The 25764-nt window shown below is 38.2% G+C and overlaps 1 protein-coding gene across 1 annotated transcript in view; it reads right to left on the reverse strand.

The window, feature by feature from the left end:
• Positions 1-303: 303 nt before the first annotated feature.
• Positions 304-25764, reverse strand: part of SLC44A5 (solute carrier family 44 member 5) — a 36840-nt gene continuing 11379 nt past the window's right edge. Inside the window, exons 5-22 of the mRNA XM_062497364.1 lie at positions 25338-25422; positions 22855-22983; positions 22031-22091; positions 20256-20379; positions 19276-19359; positions 16480-16592; positions 15914-16045; positions 13054-13153; positions 11203-11295; positions 10193-10280; positions 8705-8967; positions 7566-7660; positions 7086-7189; positions 5758-5831; positions 4079-4149; positions 3078-3166; positions 2348-2432; positions 304-416 (exon numbers count right to left, since the gene is read on the reverse strand). Coding sequence (XP_062353348.1) covers positions 304-416; positions 2348-2432; positions 3078-3166; positions 4079-4149; positions 5758-5831; positions 7086-7189; positions 7566-7660; positions 8705-8967; positions 10193-10280; positions 11203-11295; positions 13054-13153; positions 15914-16045; positions 16480-16592; positions 19276-19359; positions 20256-20379; positions 22031-22091; positions 22855-22983; positions 25338-25422 — 1903 coding nt within the window. The remainder of the gene's footprint in view (positions 417-2347; positions 2433-3077; positions 3167-4078; positions 4150-5757; positions 5832-7085; positions 7190-7565; positions 7661-8704; positions 8968-10192; positions 10281-11202; positions 11296-13053; positions 13154-15913; positions 16046-16479; positions 16593-19275; positions 19360-20255; positions 20380-22030; positions 22092-22854; positions 22984-25337; positions 25423-25764) is intronic.

Consider the following 25764-nt stretch of genomic DNA (forward strand, 5'->3'; position numbering starts at 1 on the left):
TTATACACTTAAAAAAGTTTCAAATTTACATTTTCCTTTTCATAGGCACTCTATAAACTAAAATGTGGCCTTGTTTTCACAGCTGCTAGTTTAAGCATTTAAACTAGATAAACATTACCAATGTTGCTCTTTTTTAATATATATATATATATATATATATATATATATATATATATATATATAAGCAAAAGGAAAAAAAAATCACCCATTAACCAGAAGCGTAATTTACAGTTTTTACTTTTGCCTACTTTATACACATCTTGCTTAAAAGTGACACTTTTTGATGTTGAGGTTTAGTGTTCATTATCCCACTGCCTTCTTAGGGCTTAGTTTCTTCTTCCCTAGAATTCGGTGGAGGCTAGCTGACATGAAGTAGGGTTTTGCTGTAGATCCATCATTTCTTTCCAGGTCTTCACCTGAATTTACACAGCAAAACCAGTCAGAAAAAGAAACAGTACAACCATACACAGAGTCACAAAGAGAAGTGAAAAAAGGAGAGAGCAAAAGACCCAATGGTAGAAGAAACTCAATCAAGGTAATTCAGCTTTATTATTAAGCTGATGAAGGACATAATAAAATTTCTATTTTCTTAGACCACAAGAGTTTTCACATGATGCAGAGACACAAGTATCTTGCCATTTTTACTGATAGCAATATATTATTTTTATTCTCCAGATCTTTGGTTTGGCAGTACAGGTGGAAATTTTCAGAAACTGTTATTCATCCACTGAACCCTGGTATTTTAGAAACCTCTTGCTAGAAAATGTGTCAGAAAGACAGCCACTTTCTAAAACCGGACCATTTTTCACTGCCTAAGATAATTTGAAAACCTGTTGCTGTGAATTAATAATATTCTATTTGATCTATTGTTCATTACTTAATGGAAACATGGGAAGCAGAACACAATATCAATTTAAAACAACACGGCAGACATTACTTCTTTCCCTACAGAAGGTAGTGTTCAGCCCAGTTGTTGCCATGCAGCAGTGACAGACCAGTGAACAACTACACACCAGTGGGCAATTGGGAAGGAGAGTCACTGAAGCACAGTCATTGTGACTGCAACCCTGCAGAGGCAGACAGCTGGATGTGCAGAGCCAAAACGAGAGTCTCAGCTGTAAGGAGTAGCCAAAGAAGCTAGAGGAGGCAAATCTTAATGTATCTCCATGGCAACATATACCATATGTCTCTGGAATAAACTAATGAGAAAATATTTTGGGTTTTGAGTGCATCAACAAACTTGCTACAGTCCATTTCACTCTAAATAACAAAATAAGTAAGTAAGTAAATAAATAAATAATAGTATTTATTTATTTATTTATTTATTTATTTGTGGTTTAGCTTATTTCTTTAAGTGTTATTAGTGCTATGTCTGCCTGTGCTCATGTTTGCTTAGAACCGTAAGCAAGTCCATAACATGAGATAAATAGGATGTAGCTCTCAACTAGATACCAATTCTGAGTTTTCTAACTGATCTTCCTGTGATCCTCTGGCAACCAAGTTTTTCAGAATCCCTGCTAACCTTAGTTTCTAGGGTAGTGAGGTTAAAGCGAGTGTTGAAGAATCAGTATTACCATGTTTACCTCACTTCAGTAATCCATGGTGCATGTTTGTGAAAGATCAAGCCTATGACTATTTCCCTTAGTATTATCAAATAATTTGCAAATTGCAAGAACAATCACTACCATGTAACTTCTACTTGGACCTACCAGAATGGCTTTCATTATAGAAAAATACAGCATATGGAAGGTACTACATGCTAAGGACATCTGCTTCTTATAAGGATATCCTAATTCATGACCAACAAATTTATTTTGTGATTTTAGTATTCTCTGACTGGACAGCCTGAACAGTAGTCCTTTTGACAGGGCCCATGGTTGTTTGCCATTGGGAGTCCAAGGGACAGTTAGTTTCAAGTGGTATTTTACAGAATCTCTGGGATAATTCAGCATAATACTTTGTTCAGGGTTATTAAACTGAAAACAAAGTACCACCTATATACCAAAGAATATGCTTGTTATTGTCAAGACACTGAAGCAAATCAGCATTATACAGGGCTCTTCACAAAGCACCCAGAAGCAAACTTAATGAAATTTAAGGAACATCTGAAAAACAAAAGCCAGATATTTCCACAAACCATAAAGCTACTTTACACTTCTTAAAGTAATTAAATTTGAATACTAAAGCAAGGAAGACTGTATCATAGAGCCAATATGAAAAGAAGAAGCTGCTGATTTTTCATAAAGTTTGCTAGTATGCGACCAGACGTCTGTAAGGAACAGATAAGGTGATTTTCTAGTCCTCTTTTCATGACTTGCAGGTATTACTGAAAGTAATTAGTACTTACAAAAGCATAGGAAAAGCGTGTCAACACACATTGCATAGACGCTGAAGAACCCGTGTGCAACTAGGTAGGAGCCAATGATGACCGTCTACAAAAAAAGAACTACAATAAACCTCCACATTTCCTTCAGCACCACTGTGGTAGAATTAACACAGGTCAGAAGCCTGGTCTGCTAAGCAGATTTAGAAGAATTTAATGTTAGCTCTGTATTTCTACCAAAGGTTACTACTGCTGTGAACAGGGATCACAGGTTCAAGGCACTGCATTCTAACATCTACTAGCTTCTAGTTTTCCAGCTGGAAATAGCTCCAAACTGGAACTATTCCAACCTCAGAGGAGAATATATGCCAAGAATATTCTGAACTCCTTCAAGAACCACTCAGCCTAGAGATGTTCTGAAGCTTAAGGGGTTGAGGGGGGGCTACAAAAGGAGAAAGAGATGCATTGCAAGTCTCTCCCTCCCTTCCCTTAGAAGCCATACTGTCATCAGTGTCCTGCTGTCTTGGAAGTCTGAGGAGATGTGAAACCTAATTTTTCTGAGTATTCAGAGTCACTGCAGTGCCACTTCTGCCTGAAGGATCCCAAGGGCTGGAGTGCAGCAGCTCAGTCCTCACTTGAGTGGATACTGTGCCACTGAGATGCTGACCAAAGAATCTGTTGCCAGACCGTGCCCTGAGTAGTCTGAGCACTTCAAACTGCCCCAAGCATTCAGGAAATTAAATGGTTGCCTTACCAACAATGGTACCCAGTAGTAATTTAGCATTGGCACTTCCTGTGCAAAAACTGGTATTCTCTGTGTGAAGAAAAAGAATGCAAGAACACCTGCAAGAAGCACAGGCAATTAGTAATTTCCATGCTAGCTCTGATTTCCAAGGATGTAGAGAGTGGATAAGACAGACAACAGATCCAAAGCTGGTATCAATAAAAGTTTGTAAACAATACATTCTTCTGTACTAATTATCTAACAGAAGAGGTATGTAAATTAATCAGTTACCATAAAGATATAAATGGGCCTGGAAAGACTTATAATGAGTTGTTTTGTTTCACCATTCTACTGAATTTAACAGCAAAATTAATAAATAATGCAATTCTACAGTGATGACAAAATACTTTAGATCAGCTCTTGATACTAGTTTTACTTTTGATTAAAATATAATTAATTAGTTAACTTTGAAAGTATACAGAATGCAACATACAGTTACTTGTAAAATCGTTTTTTGAAACTGCTGTGACAATTTTGAAAAAACACAACAGAACACTGCCAACCTAAATTTCTGAAAGTGCTTCATTTAAAAAAATAGAAAAACATTTTTCTGCCACAGAAAACCTCATCTGCAATTTTGTTCAGTTCTTACAAAAGGAGAACTGACTGTGGCTGACTTACTGGACATGAATTTAGTCTGACTCAACTATTATGCTGTGGCTGTACAAGTCCTTGTATCAGTCACACATTCAAGAGCTGTAAAAGCAATTAAGGAAAAGATACTGTCAAGGCAAACCAGGTGCTGGGCAGGGGGGAGAAAAGGGGGGGGGGGGGGGGAAAGAAAAAAAAGAATAAAGGTTTTAGTTCAATCTAGCAAATCCTAGAAACACACAAACAGATTTCCAAATAGTCAGACAAATGAGAACCTCCAGCTGCTAACTAAGCATATATGAATATGGCAGGCATGCTTGTGGGTACCAGAAAATAGAGCATACAATTTAGAAAAAAACCCAAAAAACTAACCATCTTACCTACACCACCAGCAACAAGGATTTTCCCCAGAAACAGAAGGAAGTCTGTAACTTTGTCTAGAACTGCAACCCTGTTTAGCAAAGGACAAATGATACATAATCATCACAAACCCAACATTTGTATTCTTTCTCCTTAAATCCATGGATAATTGCAAAACATGATCAGAAGCTGTCTTCTGCTGTTTTTACAGGCTGACAACACATCATAACAAAAAGCAATATTTATGTAGATTGCTGGTAGGCCTCTTTTTCACTTGGTCTTATCTGGCCATTTCTCATGACCCCACCCATAACATGCCACATCTACTATTTTAAGTTATCATGGTACAACACAGAAGGCAGGAGACCTCAAAGCAGGAAGATAATCACAGATGAAAGAAGGTACACAATAAAGCTGACAATAAATCTGCAGCTCTCATTGAAGCACAGCAGGGAATTTCTGCTCAATGTCCAGCCTGTCTAATCAGAAACTGCAGATAAATAATGGGATGAAAGATGAACTCTGTATCATGAACCTCTTGACAGCACTGAGGGCCATATCACCATTATGGATATGATAACACACAGTACTGACTACTGCGAAAAATAAACATCAAGAACTACTAAAGAGACAAATCATCATTAACCTGTCAGAATTCGGATTTAGCAAAATACACAAGATAAAAACACCTTTTTTTGAAACAACAGAATTATATGTCTAGCTTTTAACTATTGTTCTTCCTGATTAGGAGGAAAATCATAAAGGGCAGAGAGGTGATATTCTGTAAGGAAATAAAGGTAGCTTCTCTTTTCTATTGCACAGGCATTACTCAGTATGGACATCACTGTCCTGACACTAGTGCAGGGTAACACAGTGAATGTATTCCATCTTCCAACTCCAGTCCTTTCCTCTTCTTTCTTAAGCGTCATTTCCATTTTCCTCTTTCAGCCTTCCCCTCCATTTCTCTCCTCCTCCCAGTCCTTCACTTAATGCTTTATCACCTAACCAATTTTACTGAGTCTCTTGCTTGGTAACTAGATTGTGAGCTACTGAATCAATATGGCCTGCTCCTAAGTTATTCTCCCATTAATTTTTGATCTTACAGTAGCAAAGGAGGAGCCAGAAGCAATGAAGGAAAGTACTGATGAGAACAGGGAGTTTGGCAACACGCTTGGTAGTGGAGAAAAGGGACAGGAAATTTCCAAGCATCAGAGGAGATCTCGTTATGTTAAAGACAATCTTTTTGAAAGGAAAGTATTTGGTCTTCTTCACTTCCACTCTCTGACACCTCATAAGATTTCTGAATGAATCTCAAGACTTAGATTCTTCTGCTTTCCCTTTCTCAGACCAAGTGGACCAAAGCTCAAAAACCAAACACATGGCAGATGATGAGCAACCCACTCCCATGTATCTGCAGATCTGCTCTCAGGGGCTCCACTTGTTTCTTGGAGGCATTCTTACAATGTACTGGGTACTGAGGAATTTAAAGGACCAATCACAAGAAAACCTTGTGATTACATCAACTCGGCATAGATTACTGCATTGGACAGCTTGTTGTTACACACTGAGTGTAAGAAGTAGGGCCATGTCTGAGGACAGAAGCAGCACTCTGCTTGGAGGACAGGGGAAAGAAGTGTTCTCACAGAGTGCAACAGCAGGAACTCCTGACATTTCCAAGGACTGGGAGATGGGCCCTTACCTCACCACATTCCGCATGAGCAAATAGAATGCTTCCTTTGCCGAGGTGCAGAAGTTTTTACCATATATGGCAATCTGCAAAATAATAGGAGCTGTTAAGTATTTTCAATAATTAGGGTAGCTTCTTGTATGCCAGGATCTATCTGCATGTAATGCACAGTTCTCCCTAATACGTGGCCTTGAAACTCAGATGGACATAAAACACTTTCCTCAGTCACCTGCTACTTCTCAATGATTCCCATCAGGCTGGGACAGAATATTATCCATCCTTCCCCTTCAAATCGCCTGGTGATAAGCATGCCACCCCTAGTGATCTCACAGGTAGTAGACTCAGTGTTGAGTTTGCCAAGCAGAGCAAAAAAAGGTATTGTTGAGGGATTCTTCTCCCTTTGCTAATTACCTACACTATATTTATAGTCAGTGGAAAAGAATAGGCACTCGTAGAGCTGAGGTGAGCTGACCCCTCTAGTTATCTCCTTGGATCTGATGCTGCTTTCCCTGAAGAAGAAATCAGCACAAAGTAAAGCAACTAAAGTTATTCAGGAACAAAACCACTTCTTCTTGGAATACTGCCCACCATGGTAAAATATATTAGAACAACTCCCAGCTCAGACAGTTTATGAACTGAAAGAAGAAAAGAAAGATTGTAAAAAACAACACTTCCTCCTCAAGATGGCAAAAATTTGAAACATCAATTGCATCAACACCGGTTGTAATGAAAGACCCACTACAGCCACCTCCTTTGAGACAAGAAGTCTATGACTGTACCATGCAATCATTGAAATTGCTTCAAGCCAGAACATCCTAGGCTGAAATCTGTATATGTTAATTTATGTGAAGACTTCAAACTTCTCTTATCTGGAAGCTAAGAAGGCTTATTTGAGAGAAAGATCACTGATGCTGCTAGTAGAATTTGTGCTTTTAACTTCCAGGTGGAAATACAATTATCACATGCCTTCTGATCTCCTTATTCAAATATCGCCTCCAACCAGAAATATCATCAATATGCAATATGAAATAAGCTAATATTCCTGTTGAAATCAGAATATCAATTATTGAATTACAAGGGGAGCTAACCAGTTATTCCATCCCTTTCCACTTATTTTGGGAGTGAGGGTAATGGACAAAGACAGGGAAAAAAGAGGTTGGAATTATAAGGAAAAATATCATCTTACTTTTTCATGGTAGAACCACATGCATGTACAGAAAACTCCCATAAATCCTATTTATTCAGCAGATTCAAGTACTGCTGGCTTCTGATCAACTAGTAGTGTCTAGGGTATTTTAGTGTCCTAGATAGGGGAGGCAACATGCAGACACGGCACATACCATGATGTAGGCATTTCTGTTTACAAATTTTAAGACTTTTTCCAGTAACCAGAAACAGCACTTGAGGCAGCCAAGTAGGAATCTAGTGAAGGAGTTCTGAGTACCTGAAAAGAGCAGGAGAGAGTACATCATACATAGAGCTCATGAACAGTCTTCAGTATATAGAAAGCTATTCAGAAGAAGATCATAAATGGTGATATTATTTCTTTATTTCTAGGTATGGACTCTCTCTCTCAACCAAATTTAACTCACTAGCTTTCAATTAGATCAGACTCATATCCCATCTGAACTTTGCATTAGGTTCCCAAGAACACAGACTCAATTTGAGTAAATGAATGCAAATTTTCTGGCTTCAGAAGAAACTACAATGGATAACATGGAATTAAGTCTCTTCTCCTTGCTAAAGAACGTCTTAGGAAACTAAGGAAGTAATTTAGCAAAGAAGGTCCTAACAACTTGGGGCAGATTCATAAATCTCACCTTTCAGTTTGTGATCCAGGTACTCCAGTATTACTCTAATAAGCTGGACAATTGCAATAATTAAGGCTCCAAATGCCAGTGAACCTGTATGGTATCTAAAAAAAAAATATTTGACTGTTATATCACACGTGTGCCTATGTACATGGATATATGTATGCATATGTTATGTATATACAAATAAAATCAGAAGTGAAGGAAGGTCCATTAGTGGGAATTATATAAAATTAATGGACCTTCATCCCAATCCACCACAGAGGAACAGGATGAAGCCATTGGTGCTGTTGGTGTTTGTGAGTGCTGTGTCTGTCTCTCAATCTGTGTACACATGTGTTGTATACATGTATTTTGTGTGTCTGTCTACTGGGAGCACCTGCTCAGCATTACAATTGGTTGGACCTAGGGGCAGGGAGCTGCAGGGAGGACGACAAGATTCAGCCTTCCCTGAATAACCACATCCTCCCAGTTGTGCTGGTTGGATGGACTAGTTAGTTCTTTTCATAGTAGCTTGTGCTATGCTATGTTTTGGATTTTTGACCAGGACAGTTATGATAACACATCCATGTTATGATAACACATCCACTGTTGAGCAGCACTTGCACAGCACCAAGGACTGTTCTGCTTCTCACCCTGCCCCACTGGTAAGCAGGTTGAGGGTGCATGGCCAGTATAGCTGATGCCAAATAACCCCAGGGATACCTCCCACCATACTGTGTTGTGTTCAGCAGTAAGAGTTGATGGAAGGAGGGGTAGGAGGGGAGCATTTGGAGTTACAAAGTTTGTCTTTCCAAGACACTGCTATACATGAAGAAGCCCTGCTGTACTGGGGATGGCTGAACACATGCGTGCCTCTGGGAAGTGGGGAATTAATTCCTTGCTTTACTTGCTTGTGCATACAGTTTTCTTTTATCTATTAAACTGTCTTCATCTCAGCCCATGTGTTTTTTGCATTTTCAGATTGTCTCCTCCATCCCACTGTGGGTAAACAAGCAGGCAGCTGTGGGGGGCTTGACTGCCACTGAGATTAAAACATAATGCTGACTGATCATTTTCGTATGATATTCTAAGACTGGCTTCCCTAGATGTAGAAAGGGCACTTGTCAGACCCATGACAAGGCTCACTTAGAGCTCCACAGTCTTACCGTATTGCTCGTCCAAATGAAGAGAAGAGTGGCCACAGTGGAATATCAGCTGGTTTTCGATAGGCCCAGTAATAAGAGGCAAAGGCACCAGCAAGGGTACACTGACCCAGTGCAATTGCAAAGTTCACCAGCCAGAGAAAGACAAAGGCATTGGCTAACTGGAAGATGAAGATGTACTTATGGTACAGGCTTTCCCCTCCATAAAAAGCAAAAGTACACTGAGCACCTGGGCACAGTTTAGTCACATTGGTTGTGTTAAACGTCTAAATAGAAAGAAAAATAAACAACACTATTATAAGACTATTAAAAAAAAGGAGTAATCTTTACATTGAACAATTTTCCCTATTTCTAGTGTTCATTTCAAGTATTTTCCTGGTTTGGACATGAAACGAAACCAGATCAATTCTAATTCCTTTCTTTTGTAGTGTTTAGACATCAGCAGGGTGTGCATCACCTCTGCAATACAATGAAATTTAATGCATCAATTTCTGCTCATTGTCTCTGATGCCACTGCTGGACCCCCAGAACAGAGCCTGGACCCTGCTCTGTCCTTCCCTGCACCCAGGGACACCCAGGGACACCCAGGGACGCCCAGGGCTCAGCCCCTCTCAGCTGGGGCTCCTCTCCAGGCTGAGCAGCCCCAGCTCCCTCAGCCATTCCTGCGCATGGAGATGCTCCAGCCCTTGCTCAGCTCCAGGAGCTCCTGTCCCTGCTGTGCTGAGGATCCAGAGCTGGACACAGCACTCCAGAGGCGCCTCCAGGGCTGGGCACAGGGCAGGATCCCTGACCTGCTAGGAATGCTCTGCCTGGAGCACCTCTTGGCCCCTGGAGCAAACTGCTGGCTAAGGGACAGCCTGCTGTCCACCAGGATCCCCAGGTCCTTCTCCACAGAGCTGCCTCCAAGCAGGACACCTGCAGCCTGTGCCGGTTCATAGGGTTATTTTTCCCCTGGTGCATAACATTTGATATATATTTCTAGTTTTTAAAGAATCCTTGAATTCAAACCCAAAAGTAAAAAAAAATTGACTGAAGGCTAAATAAAAAAAAAAATCAAGACCAACATTTTTGGAGCTTCATAAAGGTAATTACTGTGCCAGAAGAATCTAGGCTTCTGTTTTAAATCATGGCTACTCCCTGAGCAAGTTTGAGGTGCAAACTTGTTTAAAGTTTGCCACTGCCTTTGGAAAACAAAAAAAAACCAGACTCCTCATAAATTCAATAAGATCTTTCAAAAAAATTTTTTTTTAGTTTCTTCCTTTCTCACCCTGCAAATTAGAATGTTAACATTTACAGGACAGTTTAGCAGAAAACCTAGTTTATGTCTGTAAAATAAAAAAGTGTTACCTGAATATTAGGTAATATTTTCAGATTTAACATGGGGACTCGTTACTTAAAATATGCACATTTTTTACCAGCAGTGCATTTAATAGTGATTAAGAAATGCAATTAGTATAGCTCTCACTATAGGTTAATATTTATTACACTTACCTCTGGGTCACAAGTCAGGTTTGCATACTTGCACAGTGTTTGATTAGCCATTACTTTATACACAGGTTCTCCTGATGTGGCCAGAAAACTGAAGGAAACATTTTAAGGAGAAATCACAGAACTGTGGTTTTTAAGCAACTTAGGATTCTGCACTGGGTAACCACTAGCTCTAAAGAAGTTGTGTAGATAACAGAAAAACTTCTCTTGCTCTGCAGAGATGTATCTGAAGGGTTGACAGAAAAGACCAAGTAGTCTCATTACTTAGAGACCTAAGGCAAACTCATAACTGGAGCTGTAATAACCCCTGACCAGAATGGGCAGGGGGCATAACCTTGAAAATTGTCCCCATCTCTCCTCCACATCTTTGACAAGGAAGGCTATGCAGTAGTTCTTATATTTTGGCAGAAGTAGATACAGAACATAAGGATGAATTAACACTGCCCTGAACAGCAACAACTGACCCTTTTGCATATAAAATAACAGCTGGTTTTAAAATTGCAGTTTTCCCCTTTTTTAATCCTTACCAAACCCTTGCTGTTCAGGAACAAACAGTGGTTGCTGTTAGGCTATTCAGAGAAGACAGTGCACTGTATATTCTCTCACTCCTTTCTCATATTTTTCTGAAGAAAACACACAGAAAACCCACTCCACCTACAGTTAACTAAGAAACCATTAACGTGGAGCACACAGCTCATTAAGGATAATACTCACTCTTTGCTGAGGGCCCTTTTCAACCCCTGGAGTCAACCTTATGCAGTACACAGGGCTTTGTATGATCCCTCTGCCTCAGCCTGAATTTTAGTCCAGTTTTTTAAAATTCAAATAAAATCACTGTCTGGCTTGTACATCACATGCAGATGGGCAGTGTGGAAGACTGCCTCAGAAGAGTAAGTGCTAAGTAACCAAATAGCCCTCTTAATACTGGTTTAATTAATGTGAAATAGCAGAAAATTATCTAGTCTTGCAGACCAGAAGACTTGCTCCAGATAGGTACACAGACAGAAGGATACACAGCTGTCACAGCCCAGTAGGAAATACAAATTGCAATGAGTAAGAACGTGACAACTGGGTAGAATAGTGTAGACATTATATAGCCAATTGCCCTATAAAAGAAACAAAATACATCAGTAAGCTGTAACAATTCCAGAAACAAGCTTTTTATCAGGAATGCAAGGAAACTGTCATGTGCAATCCAGAGGTAATGAGCAAAATATCAATTGTTGTCTGAGTCCAGAGACAAAAAAGTCCATTATGAGTCACACAGGAGAACACAGCCTCATGCTGTCTGAGAAATAATCACAACAAATTAGCTGTATTCAGCAGTTATTGGTAGGCCTCTTAGTTGCCATTAGGACCATGGCCTATTACTCCAAAACACCGATTAACAACTGTTGTTTCCAACTATGGATTTCAAGTCAATTGTTGGCATTTTAACTGTAACATTTTTGAAAATGTAGCTAAAAGGTATTGAAAAACATAATTTGATTTCCAGTCATTAGCACCTTACTTTTTATCTTCCTAAATACAGGACATGGTCTGTTAGGTTTACAGTAATTAAATACAGTGTTTCATCTCATCCATTATGTACAAGAGAAAAAAGTTCACCTTCAAATGACCTTTCCATGCTGCTGGAAAACTGCAGAATGTTATTACTAGTCAGCAAGAAGTTTATGAACTTTCTAAAATCCCTCCACCTGTCAAGGTTGTGAACAAAGGTTTTGAAGAATGTTAAAAGTGTTCCTGGATTTTAATGAACAGGAATTAAAGTATAATTTAATTAGTGCTGCCTAAATTAATTGCTATGCTCTAATTGCACAGCAGCGTAAGATAAGAAACAGATACCTGACTAAATGCAGAACTTTAGTATTTCTTAATCCCATTACATAAATCTGAAATCCTGATTCCTGGGAACCACAGTGGTAATAGAGATGGCAGAAAAACACAAGCCAGTGCACATAGAACTGAGAGCTAATTCTATGTGCTCTGAGAACACAGCCTTGCTTTCAGGGCCTATGACACCATAGTCTATTTGCAATGAAACCCAAGGGCCTGATGTTTTAAGTCAGTCAGTTTTAAGTCCATTTATACTTAGTAATATTCCCATTAAAAAAAAAAAAAAACAAAAAACAAAAAAAACAAAAAAAACAAACACTAAGTGCTCACACTGTGTAAAACAGGAAGCACTGTGAACAAAGCCTGTGCAGATTTCACGACACACAATGAAGACGACCCTTAGTCCCTAAACTCTCATATGCTGCTCTGTCTTCTTCTTTACTCAGAGCTAAAAATAAATATCTTAGACTGCACCCTCTTACAATGTCTCGTCACAGAAGTCTCCTTTTCTCTCTGCAGATTTATGCCTGTCCACACAGAAATTTGACTGGAGCCAGTAAAATCTCCTAGTCTTTCCTAAACAGAAGCTGCAGCCAAAACACCACCAATCCTCAACCACTAGTTTATGATTCCAGAGACAAACCAATGACAGAGCTAACTAGGCCTTTATAGGTTCCAGGCTCCTATGAACAGTATGCCACCCCTAGCTTTTCTGCTGAGACAGCTTCTTTGCACTAAGGATATGTGGTAACATAGTATATGTATTCTTAAGGCAAGAAGCAGAAAGATAAGAAATACCTTACTTTAAAAGAGAAAGCTCTATTAAGCACAACCTCATTAAAAGATAACTGGCATCCCTTGAATGCCTCTCTTGAATTCCTTGTTGAATCTTTTTGGTTCAACAAATGCAGTGTTGTATTTTAAAGCCCAATTTTCTGCCCTTGGTAATGCAAAATGGAGTTAAAGAAGAGTGTACTCTAGAGATCATTTAATAAAATTCAACTTATATTAAAATCACACTAACATACCTACTACCTTCCTCCAACAGTGCAATAGCAATTCGGATCCGATTTCTTAGGAAGATCAGCATCAGTATGATTATGACCTCAACACCACAAAGTATTATCACTGTAAACAAGCAAATAAAGAAGTTAGGTTTATCAGGAACCAAACCAGTATGTTGCCTCTGTAATTTTTTTCTCATAATTTTAACTATTATTCATGAATTGTGCAAAATTCTCTGCTTGAGCAGTTCTTTCTCTAACTGCATCTGCCAAACTTCAATCCCATTTCATAGGTTTCTAAGTCCCATTGTAAAAAAATTGTATATGCAGAGAGCTAGAATGTATATGACCCTGATATTTTTTAACAGAAAAACTGAACATATATAATTCTCAGAAAACACATGTAATACTCAGAAAAAGGTAAAAATTTACTTCAGTGTGACTACAGTATCTAGCCTCAGATAGAGTTTATCCTTTACAAATTCTCCTTTCCATAAACAGGAATTTTGCTCATAATAAAAGCATTTGTTCGTACTGTACTGTTGCTCATTTGTAGTATTTAGACAATAAAGAACAGGAGATGAAGAGTCAAGTTTTTAATAGAGAGAGCATTTTTCTGATCTACATTGTTCTAAAATGTAGATGTACTAAAATCACTAGGTTTATTTGAGCATTAACCTGGCATGAGCTCCTTTTACCTCACTTGAGTTTAAAAACAAAAAAAAAAGGAAGAAGAGACTAAGATAGGACCATTCTGGACAAATTACTTTCGCCTTCCAGTTGTGTTGCTGGAATCATGCTCTGATATTAGAGAGCTGAGAGCTCTTAGATATAAACAGTATTTGAATCATAACTCTGATTTCAGTAGTCTGCTTCTTTCTGACTTCTATTCGTGTTGGTTCAAAACCTACTTCTGCAACAGAAAGTAAGAAAACTCTGTGAACTTCACCTAGAGAAGACTGGTGGATGTGTCTGTATATTGTCTCTGCTTCACCTGAAACACACATCCTCTGACTCTGAGATATATCCATTTATCTTTGGTGTTTCAGATGGTTAAACACTTACACCAGCCTAGTGGGGGCAGGTTGTTGTATGCAGCAGGACCTGTGTCCTCCAGCTGAAATCAAGAAGTCCAATGGAGGGAGAGGAAGACAGAAGGGAAAGTACCCTTAAGTATCCCAAAACTTATATGAAGGTTTGAAAAGGAAGACAAGATTTGGCTTCAGGTCCCACAGCTTAGACATAGTCTCAGAATATCAGGCCTAATAGTCACAGATGATGTTGAATTGCAATCCCAAGTATTACCCCAGCAACAGAACTGCAGGTGGCAAAGTGACTGCTGTGGTTCTCAGAGCCACAGGCCTTGTTCAGAACAAAGTTCTTGTTAAATACATTCCAACGCCACTTTCCCAAGAAGGAATATATAAACAGGTTTATTTAAAGTCAGTCACATTCCAGTTTGGATCTGTCAGATTAAAGTATTTGTCTGAAACATTGTAAAAAAGGCCAGCAATGTTAGTACATTATGAGTTCTAGACTAGTACTCTGACTATATTTTCTTCAAAGATATGTAACTTTTTACTTTGCTGGGTGATTTTGGAAAAACAATTTAATTCCTGAGTACCTCAATTCACTCTTGTGAAAGTGATAAACTATACACTGGCTGCTAAGAATCAGGCAGGGGAAGAGCTTGAAGAATTACAAGAAAAAAAACACATAATAAAGTCCTAATATTCCCTAGGGAGAGCACACTAAAAAGCTCTGCCTCAACAACATATACACAAGATGCCTCATAAGTGCAAAGATCCAATACAGAAGTAAATAAAGACATAAAGAAGATAAAGGAGATTCAAGCACTAAACTACTTTTCTATTAACTTAGCTACTAATAGGGAGAGGCAGTATTTTTGGCTATGACGCATTCATCATCAGTAAAAAGTCTGTGTGTCTTCTACAGGACTGCAAGTAATATTCAACAGTTATTTCTTCTCTCTTCTGCCCCTCCTTTCTTAGAGAGGAATGTGTATGCTGCAGGTTTTCTTATTCAAGAAGACTTTGTTTAAAATAGTTCATTCCACAGTCTTAGATCAGACTCCAAGAAGATTCAGTATTGTAAGTGTAAACTGACAGGAGACCTCACTGTGGTCTTCAACATCCTCACAAGGGCAAGTAGAAGGGCAGGTACTGATCTCTTCATTCTCATGACCAGTGACAGGACTCGAGGGAACAGCTGGAGCTGGGTCAGGGGGATTTAGGTGAGAGATCAGGAAAAGGCTCTTTTCCCCAGAGTTGGGCACTGAACAGGCTCCCCAAAGAATTGTCATGGCCCCAAGGCTGCCAGAGCTCAAGAAATATTTGGACAATACTCTCAGGCACAGGGTGGGACTGCTGTAGTGTCCTGTGCAGAGCCGGGAGCTGGACTTGATCTTGACAGGCCCCGTCCAACTCAGCATATTTTATGATTCTAAGACACAAAGAAGCGTAGTTATTAATGTGACTTATTAATCTCATTTCTCGGGCTCTCAAAGAGTGAGAAAAAATAATATGAGAAAGGTACCCCTCCTCATGCAACTTCGTCATGATGAACTTAATTATTGCCTTCCGCTTTCCCCATGATGAAGACTGAACACACAGGAAGTAGAATGCTAATAACACTAGATTTTTTCACTCTTATCACTAGTGTGATTGCATTATCTCCTCTTACAGATATACTAGTCTCCTTGAAAAAAACCACATTTTTACAAAGTAGAGAGAAAGGGAATTCTGCTTTCTTTTCTGAGTATCATGTGTAAAGGAGGACATTTAACAAGCCAGAAAGTGTATCAAGACACTGATTGATTTTCCCGAATATCCATTAACAGACACCAAATTTAAAGGGCACTTACTAAATGCTAACCATGTTTGCCTCAGTTGCAGGTACACTTTGAAGTCTGTCTGGAATCCAATGTCATAAACAGTGAGGTCAGATCCAGGTATTCCTTTAAGATGATCGTACTCCCAGTAACAATGCCAGATGCCTTTTAAAAAACAATCAATATAATAGGACTGTGTCTGAAGAGTGCAAAGACAAATTTTAAAAAAATCTTACAAGCCAAATGTTTTGCTTTTGTATAAGCCTGTCAGGTAAGCAAAACCCAAAAATGCATCACTATGAGACTAGCCAATTATGGTAACACATATATAGGAAAGAAATATCAGTACAAGTGATTACAATAAGCTGTAACAATATTGTGCATGGGTAATGCAAGTTACTACATCTGCTGCTAAGTATAAGCACAGCTGGATTCTTGCTACATTTTGCTGCCATTTATGTCCTTCTCACTTAATTGTGTCTAAAATTAGGCATTAATTCACCCAACTGTACCATTTAATTAAACTAACTACTGATTTTCCATGCCCAGACTTAAGCAGTAAGAAAAAATAGTCTCAGAGGCTAGAAAATTAAACCTACCATATCCTATAATTCCAATCACACCAAAGATGAAAATCCAGAAGAGAACCCCAGCTGTGAACCTCAATAACACAAGGAACAGCAGACTCAGCATCATTGCAATGAACAGTCCACTAGAAAGTGAAGAAATAGAAACAGAGGGAAAATGAGTATGAGAATCTACTCACTTTCTTGCCTTCCTGTTACTTCCAAGTTACTCCTGTAACTTCCTGTTACACAAGTTACTCCAGTGACTCTGAGGGTCACTTCATCTCACATAATAGCATGGTTTGTAAAAAATGTATTTCAAAATCTTTGTTATGAAATACATTGTTATGGCTATTAGCTACCATTACAAATAAATGGCTTATATATGATGATCTCACAGGGCCTGAAATGTTTATGTGCACTAGGTTCTCAGGCTGGTTGAATGGGATTAATATAATGACTTTTTTGTCACTTACACCAGCTGAAAAACTCACTGCCCTTTTCAGGCTACTGTCTAATCTACAGTGCAGAAAGTTAAACCGGAGGAATACCTATGTGTGGGGAAGTTGCTGATTTATGTCCTCCACAGAAAATCCCTGATTGCAAAGAAACAATGTTAGTAAACAACATTCTAAGAGCTTCTTAGGAGAAAAAAATAATTAAATTTAGGAGGAAAACCATCAGGAAGATAGGAGGACATAATTTCTACTCATCACAGCCTCTGTTAATCAGAAGAGGAAATGATCAGGGCACTATGATGCATAGAAAGAAATTGTTAAAGCACATTTCTGTGGAGGCCCTAGGAGAGACATCTACAGTGCCTTCTCTTCATCAAGGCAATTAACATAATATAGGATAATTAATATAACGTAACGTAACGTAACGTAACGTAACGTAACGTAACGTAACGTAACGTAACGTAACGTATGTTTTCATTTCACTCCTAGAAAGTAAGTCAGAAAGGAAAAATTTATTGCAAAAGACTTTTTTACTCCATCAGATTTTCTAAAAATTTCTGAAGAAAACAATATGAATATTAATCCCATCAAACAAATATCCAGCGCGGGTGCTTCAGAGAACATTTCATGACTCATTATTTTTAGTAGGTGTTACATCAGAATTTTTTATTTGTACAGACTCAAAAAACTTTAAACCCCCTTTCTGCCTGTGTTCAGTAACTTTTCATCTGAATGTTCCCAGCTCATTTAGCTAATAGTCAAAGCTAGAAAATGGGGCAGCCTGATAATAAAAAAATCACATCAGCTTATTCAGTTAAACCTTTGTAAGCTTGCCATTGTTCCTACCCCTTTAAAGGCTTCCTAGCCTGATGTACTTTCTCTTTCTGAATGATTAATTGACATTCAGAATGTATTCTTCAAGAAAAATTGTAGTTTTGGAGCTCCATCTTGAAAGTAGTAAACTACCTTTATCTAAAGTTATCTTTAGGTATATATATGCTATATTTAGCTATATATAAGTCCTCGTAACACCAAAACTAAGTACACAATAGCAACTGTCTTCAACACACTAGTTCCCTTAAACTGAGGCTTGAAGCAGTAGTTCTTTTGGGGTATGTTAAAATGACTAAAGCAATTCCATATTTAAATTTTAATCCAGCCTCCCTTCACTGTCAAGCCTTCATTGTCATCACCCAAACTCTGACACTTAAATATATTTGTCCAGAAATCGTTTGATCTCTGCTATCATTTGGTGAGAAGTGTGAAGAAAATTCTATCCAACTACTTTAAAGTGGCAATACTTCCTTACAAAAAAATAAATTACCATATTTGAAATGTGGAAATTTACTTCAATATTTAGAACTTCTGTTTTAAAATATGGCCAGTTCTCTGTCCAGTGTGTTCAGTGGTATCTCCTTTGAAAGAATCTGTACCGTAAGCCTGATAGATAGAGAGACCCAAGCTTGCTGAATATCTGTGAGTTTCCTGCTGCTAAATATTGTGAGCAGAGTATCAGACTATGAGAAAGCAGTGACTGAACACCTTTAAAAGCTGACAACTCGTGCTTCTGAACTGATTAAATCTCCACATTATCTTCTAAAGCATGTATTCATTGCCGTGGATTTGCATTCAGGATTGACTAATGAATGCTTAACACGTGCACATTATAGGTTCTCACCTGGTGACAACTTCTGTTCCTGTTCAAATAGATCAACACAATGGTTGTGTTGATCATCAAAACCAATATTAATGGGCTAGGAAACCACAAATACTTACATATTTGCTTCAGCAAAGTAGCTACTTCTCTTGTTTCAGTGCTGCATTTTAATTAATTGGTGACTAATGAAAAAGTTAATAAGAAAAAGTTAATACTGGTCAATAAATTTTGTTCTTGATATTGCTTTGTCTGCTCCATTGGATTTATGGGCTTATATTGAACTTAGGTATTATAATGGAATTAACTGTATATTGCTTACATGAATTCAGAAACTCTCTATTTTATATATGTACTCGTGACACCTGGCAACTGCAACTGGATTGAAAGTCAATTAAGATTTTTCAGTTTTGGAATTGCCACACACATGGGTGCAGCAACAGAACACTGCTCCTCCTGATTTTCTCTCTGGCAGGACATTAAAAAGCTATTCCAGACCAACTGACAGTCTATGTATGTATGCTGTACTATCCTTACCTCACCCACAGAACCATAACAACCTTTTTATCATGTGTGATGAAAGGAAATTGCAATTGCTCCTTGAGTTTTAAAGTAGGATTTGTATCAAATACATACATGACCTATTTTTTTTTTTATTCCCTGAACACTCCAAAATGAGTTTTGAAACACTAAAAATAAAAAAAACCAAACCCTTACATTAGAATCCAATACCAAGAAATGGCGTAGTCTTCAAAAATTTTCATTCCAACTGATCTTGCATCCAGGACAATATTGATGCCACTGAGAAAAGAAAAAACAAAGAAAAGGTTACTTCAGGTAGAAAATGAGAATATATTTAAACAATTAATAGAATCAGTGAAAGAATTTGAGATATCTTTGGCAGTGGTATATTAAAATTTTTCACCTCCAGTTCTGTCACCAAGCCACATCAATCAGTTACAGGAAAGAAACAAACTGTGTAAGAATGTCTCTACAAGTCCTGAAAAAAATTCATTAAAAAGGCTTTATTGTCAGAATTGCTTATTAAGTCACAAGACAAGTCTATACTATCAATATCTGCAATGTACCAAGGAACAGACAGTTGTGACTCTAGAACTTCTAATAGCACAGAACCAGAAAACAGGTCAGTGAAGCAACTTAATGGAACTGTTTTACTATCCTGCAGAATGCTTGCCCATATAATTGTTTTCTGAAGAATATCCCAATAGATTTTTGACTAAGTTTTCTGACTTTTTACCAGAAGCAGGAGCACTCTGAAGAGGTGAGATGCCTGAAGCACCTTCCACCACAGTAGTGGAAAATTCACCACAGAACAGGATAGCCAAGGTCATTTCTGACTGGCCTGAGTCCTGCAGTGTGAGGATTGCATTTTGAACCTCATTTAACTTTCTTCACAAAACTTATTTTTGCTAGGAAAAACACGAATGATTTCAACAAACAGCTGAGACCATCAGACTAAAACTATTTTGCTCTTTTTGCTCCCTTCTGCACACCACAGTGCTGGATTTCCTTAATGGAACTTTGGAAGTATTCAGGCATAGAGAGATCATTTACTACCAAGACTTGCTTGGGTATCCTCAGTCATTTGCTACAACAGATTCTGATTTTTTTTCCAATTACTGAATTATTGCACAACCTTAGAATCCAAAAATAACTGAAGAAGGGTAAAAACCTACTTTGCAGCTTCCCTGAGATCAGTTACATTTCTTGTTTTCCCTCTTCCATCTTTGAATGTAGTCTGATTTGCCACGGTCAACACACCATTCTTCGTGGAGAAGTCTGGGAAGCATCTCTTCAGAACTATTCAAAATATGAAAACAAGCTCTGCATATTACATTTCATGTCAAGCTCTGCTTTTGTAATGTGTGTTTTGTAACACACATTGTATTTGTATTTGTATTATTTAAATATTTATATTTAAATAATTTCAGATTCACAGTCAATTGTTTTTCAACTGATTACCTAACAATATGTTGACTTTGTCAAATCTTGGAAGAGCCATTACATTCAAGATTATGAATTTTATGCTCTGGGGCATTTTGCCTAAGCTCAGGCAGGGTGGGATCATATATTTAAACCGGAGATTCTAAGTCCTACCAAATAACAACAGCACTGAATGTAGGAATTTAAGGATTTGTAATAAATGTGGAACTTAATTTCTGCCAGTATCTTGGCAGCTTCTCAAATACACCATTTTATGGTAATAATTAGACCACCCCCCAGGGACAGATTCAACTTGACTGGTCATTAATCATATTAGCCCCCAAAACAATATATAACAGCAAGTGTCAGCTTCCTTATATGTCAGATAAGCTCCAGTACCAGCCACTATCACTAGATATTGTTGGAGATGAAGCAATGGAAAAAAGACAGAGATAACTGGTTAGAGAAACAGAAGAGAAGATTATAAAAAAAGTGAGAAAAGGAGAGATGTTTGCATACTCATTTATGCTGCCCTGTTCTTTGCTGCAAAATGTCCTTGGTTTCATTCCAAAGAAAGGAGCAGGTAAGTCCTTCTTCAGAGCTGTACTTCACATAATCGTTCAGCGCTTTCCTTACCAAATTCCAACAAATACCGATGCCAGGGCTCAATATTCAGCCTGGTGTATCTCCCCCAGCAATTACTCTGACTAAATGATTAAGTAACATACCTTAGCACATATTTCCCCCCCCCCCCCCCCCGCTATAATCTTTGCCCTTGATGTAGTCTAAAAGAATATAAAAACTTCTTTGTAAATTATTTGGTCTTTTGGGTCAGTACTTCAGTTTTCATACATAATCATACTATGTTTTAAACATTTTGTACACATTTTCTCCTTTTAATGACCTCTTCCTGGTTTACATGATCCCTAGTTTATAGAAGTATGGCAAAAATAAACAGAAATTTCTAATTTCCATAAGACTCTGGGTCAGTACTACACTTGTGCAGCTGAGATGAGCTCTGAGATCAGTGGCTATCTACTCAGAAACACTTGCTGACCATAGTGACATTTTTTGCCCCTGAATTCTTCTGTATGCCCAATATAGCCAGCAGTGCACTGAAAAGAGAGCTCCATTGTAACTGGGCTGAAGTATCATTTGAACTTCAGCAACTATGATATGATCCTTCCAACATTTGTAGCGTTTTCTTTATACCAGTGGCTTTGCTTGCTCTTGTTTTGGAAGGCACAATTTGAGTTGAAGAGCTTTTGCTATCAGTGATGATTCAAGAGCAAAAAAGAGCTCAGCTTGACCCGATCACATGCTGAATGTTCCCAGATGACTGATATAAAAAATATTAATAAACATTTGTATTTTCAAATTGAATTGACTTATACTTTAAAACTGAATGGACGTCAATGTCAGATAACAGACAGTGATGCTGCCACAAAATACACTTCAGACTGGAGTTGTGCTTTAATGTGAATGCTCACAATCTGCTAAGATGCGTATAAGAAGTAGAACCACTCACAAGGCCTGCTTGGAACAATCATCGAAGGACAATCTTCATCACGTAGGACTTGAGCAACAGACTATAAAGGGGAAAAATAGGAACGCTGAATACATAGCAGTATAGCTAGTGTTGTTAGTTTCTCACCCAGTCCTAGAGAATGCCCCCAAATGGGCTTTGTAGCCGCCTCCCCAGATTTCCCTGTGGAGCTGCAAGATATATTTGTATCTAAGTGAGAATCCAAACTGTCAGTGAGATTTGGAAAAAGACTATTCTCTTCTAGCGACATTAAAGACCTTTGGATCAGCATCTAAGCCAGAACTGACTCGGCAATTGTTCCTTGCCTACCCCTCACCTTTAATCTTAAAGTAAAATTAGAATTTAACCCAATTAATATAGCTGAATTGCAAGATGTTTGAAAGATGGGAGAAGTAATGCAGTACATCTGAGTGCAAAATCAGTTATATGAAGGATAGACTGATTTTCTTAGCTAACTTTCCAAGTAGCTATAGGTGACTTAGGAGCCTTAAGAATTGGTTTGAGACACTCCACTCTACTGCTGTGGGGTACCTAAGTACTAAAGGACACTGCTTGCCACAATACTGCAACTACATGAGTAGCTGCAGGTAGTCTTTTAAGCAAACAGCAATCATTTGAACAATGGGGGATTTGGTGTGCATTCAAGATTTTTGGCCTGGATTAAACAACTGTCAAATCACACAAATGGGACATCTTCTATGCTGAAATCAGAATAATTCAAATCTTTGATGCAGCTCAGTAAAATCATGCACATTACATACTGCTTGAAAAAAAAGGCACTTTATCAGCTAGAGATACATACACACCTTGCGAGGATTGTTAAAACCAGGTTTGCAGAACTGCCTGAAGTAATTCCACTGATCTGGTCTATATCTGTAGGAAGCCTGAACATCAGCGTAGGTTGCAAACCTGTCTGGGCACTTTGAGACACAAAGCTGCAAGAAAAGAAAAAAGTAAGTAAAGATACACTCTGGGTAGAGAAGGGTAAGGAAAGTCAGTGCAATGAAAAAGCAAGAAAAATGCCACTACCTTCAGTAATGTTTACTGCAGGATTTAGAAAGGCTGTGTTGTCATTTTGATTCCCAAAATGAATACTTCTAGAATTCTTTGATAGAAAACACTTTCAAAGTGTGTTTTCCTCATATCTGGCATATCAAGCCCTTCTCTCTGTCTTCTTAGGCTCTACACATTCTGATAGGTAAGAAGAGTTTTCAGTCTGTTGAAGAGTATTACTTATTTTTTTGGACAGCAAGAAAAGACCTGTCAGGTCCTCCTCTACATCTACCAGCAGCAGTATACATGAGCAAGGTTGATGTGACAGCTACTTTCACAGGATACATGCACTTTCTTTCTACTACATGTATAAGGAGAACTTTATTTAAAGAAAGTCTCACTAAAATCAAAAGCCTCAGGTACTGTTGTTTCAACCTTCTACAAAATCTCTTCAGTCAATTACATCTCTACAAATACTGTCAAGTTATGTGTAAATCACTCAAAAGTGAATTTTAACTGCAGACTAAGAATGGATCTCCCCTAGTTACAAAGCCAGGGGATGCACAAGTTCACTTCACATGAATCAAGGTACAGTCATTATAAGCTGGATTTATGTGAGAAATCAGATGAGGACTGGGGTTTATTGAATGCATCTACTGAGAAGTGATTTAGATTTAAGATATGGAGAAGTGGCTGCCCTGACAAACAGACTCTGAAGGTTCTGCTGGTCCCTGGAATCACACAAGTTGACAGACATTCTGACTCCTCAGAGCTAAGACCGTGAGGTGGTTTGAATTCCATCTGTACAGCAAGTTTCAGCCTTTTCTAGAAGGCAGTTTGTTTCCAAAGCTGTGCTATCCAAACACCCTTTGCAAATCTCTGCTGTCCAAGTACCAGAGAGACATCATGCACAAAAACTGTTTTTCATGTCAAGGGCATTCCATCATAAGTAATTCAACTCAAAGAATTTTGGGAAAAGGTCTTGTACTAACCCTTAGAGCAAGGCAGATGCTGCAGGATCTTTCTAAATGAGTATTTCAGTCCTACAGACTACCCACAGGCCAAGGAACAAAGAAAGAAGAGTTTTGTCCTTGCTGGGACAACAGGTACTAACAAGTACACACTTTGCTGTAAACTGTTTGCCATCTATTAAACAGGCAGTGAAATGTGCTGTCTATGGATCCAATGGACTGTAATAACAGTTCCCAAATCCAGTCTTATTCATGAACTGAAGGTCTTCTCATGTTAGTTCTTGGGTTTTTTTTACTCCTGCAATTTATATGTATAGGTCAGGAATGAAGGACTCTGTTTGCAGTTCAAAAGAAGAATGATCAAAAAAATCTTCTCCATTTTCCAAAAAGACCAGTAATCTAACCATCCACAGTAACAAACAGCATTCAAACACAGCATTCTTAGTTTTGGAGATGTTGCATATCTGAAAATGAACACAGTAACAACTCTGTTCCCAAAAACTCTTCTTCAAAAAGTATTTCACCCTATTTGATTTATGGCCATTGCCAACTTGACCTCAGCACCAGTGAAATCCCACGCAATGACCTCATATTTCTCAACAGACTCCACTGTTCTAGTTAAGGAATCTAAAGACTGCAGGGTAACAGTGTCAGTGCCTGCATGTGGACAGACGGGGATTGCTGAAGATCTGCAGCTGATGGAGCAAGTTTTCATTCTGACAGCAATGTTAAGAGGGTTTTTGCTCTTTCTTGTTGCAGATTTCCATGTTTTGTGGTCAGGAAAATGGTCTTGTAAGAAAGATTGGGAGGTTAATCTTAAACCACACAAATGCAGTGGGTTTATTTCACAACTTCATGAGGAGTCACAGCACAACAGAGTACAAATTGTGGCATAAGGCAAGAACAAGCTTTCAAAATCTTTGCTTTTGAAGGAACCATAGGCTCCAGCCACATCCAGATACTCCTATCACTGGTAATACGCACAGTTTCTTAAACATGTCTAGCTTTAAAAACCTTAGGTATAAATATTTTCTGCACGCACTGAATACTACTGGATAGTTGCCAGTGATGAATTCGTAAGTAGCAAATTGCTGTATTCAAGTCATCAGATTTTTTGTCTATTCTTATCCAAAATACACAGCCTCGTGCATTTCCATTTCATTTTTCTGACCATCACACGCTACAGAGAGTATGTGCTACAAGTAATTTATAAAACAATCATGTTATATTTTGAAGTATATGAACAACAATTTTTAAATCTAAACAAATACATGTCTCATTTATAAACACCATGACTAAGATGCAGGGAAAATATTTTCACTCACCTGTGTTGTAGGGCACTGTAGGTTTATTAACACTACGGGGCTGGCACATTTCAGAAGGTTGAAGTAAAACAAAATGGTCTTGTTCCTATGGAAATGGATATAAGATAATTATCATCATAAATATAGGTGCTTATACATCCTACCACTCAAAAATTTGTAACATATATTGATATTTAAATTCTATTATTCTGAATACCCATACAATCCTTTCAAACACAAGACAAATAAAAAATCCCAAGCAGACCTTGAATGTTTCACATCAGGACATCTATGAAACCAGAAGTATTTGCTCTAAAAAATTCTAATTTTGACAAGCTTTTCTCCACAGCAAGACTTTAAGCTGAAACAATCCATGTCTCTGTAGTCCTGCCTCGAGAGGGTGAGGTTTGTAAAATAACCCTGCAAAAACATCATAGTCTCTGTCCCA

This window comes from Cinclus cinclus, chromosome 8 (assembly GCF_963662255.1).
Source record: "Cinclus cinclus chromosome 8, bCinCin1.1, whole genome shotgun sequence".
Taxonomy (NCBI): domain Eukaryota; kingdom Metazoa; phylum Chordata; class Aves; order Passeriformes; family Cinclidae; genus Cinclus; species Cinclus cinclus.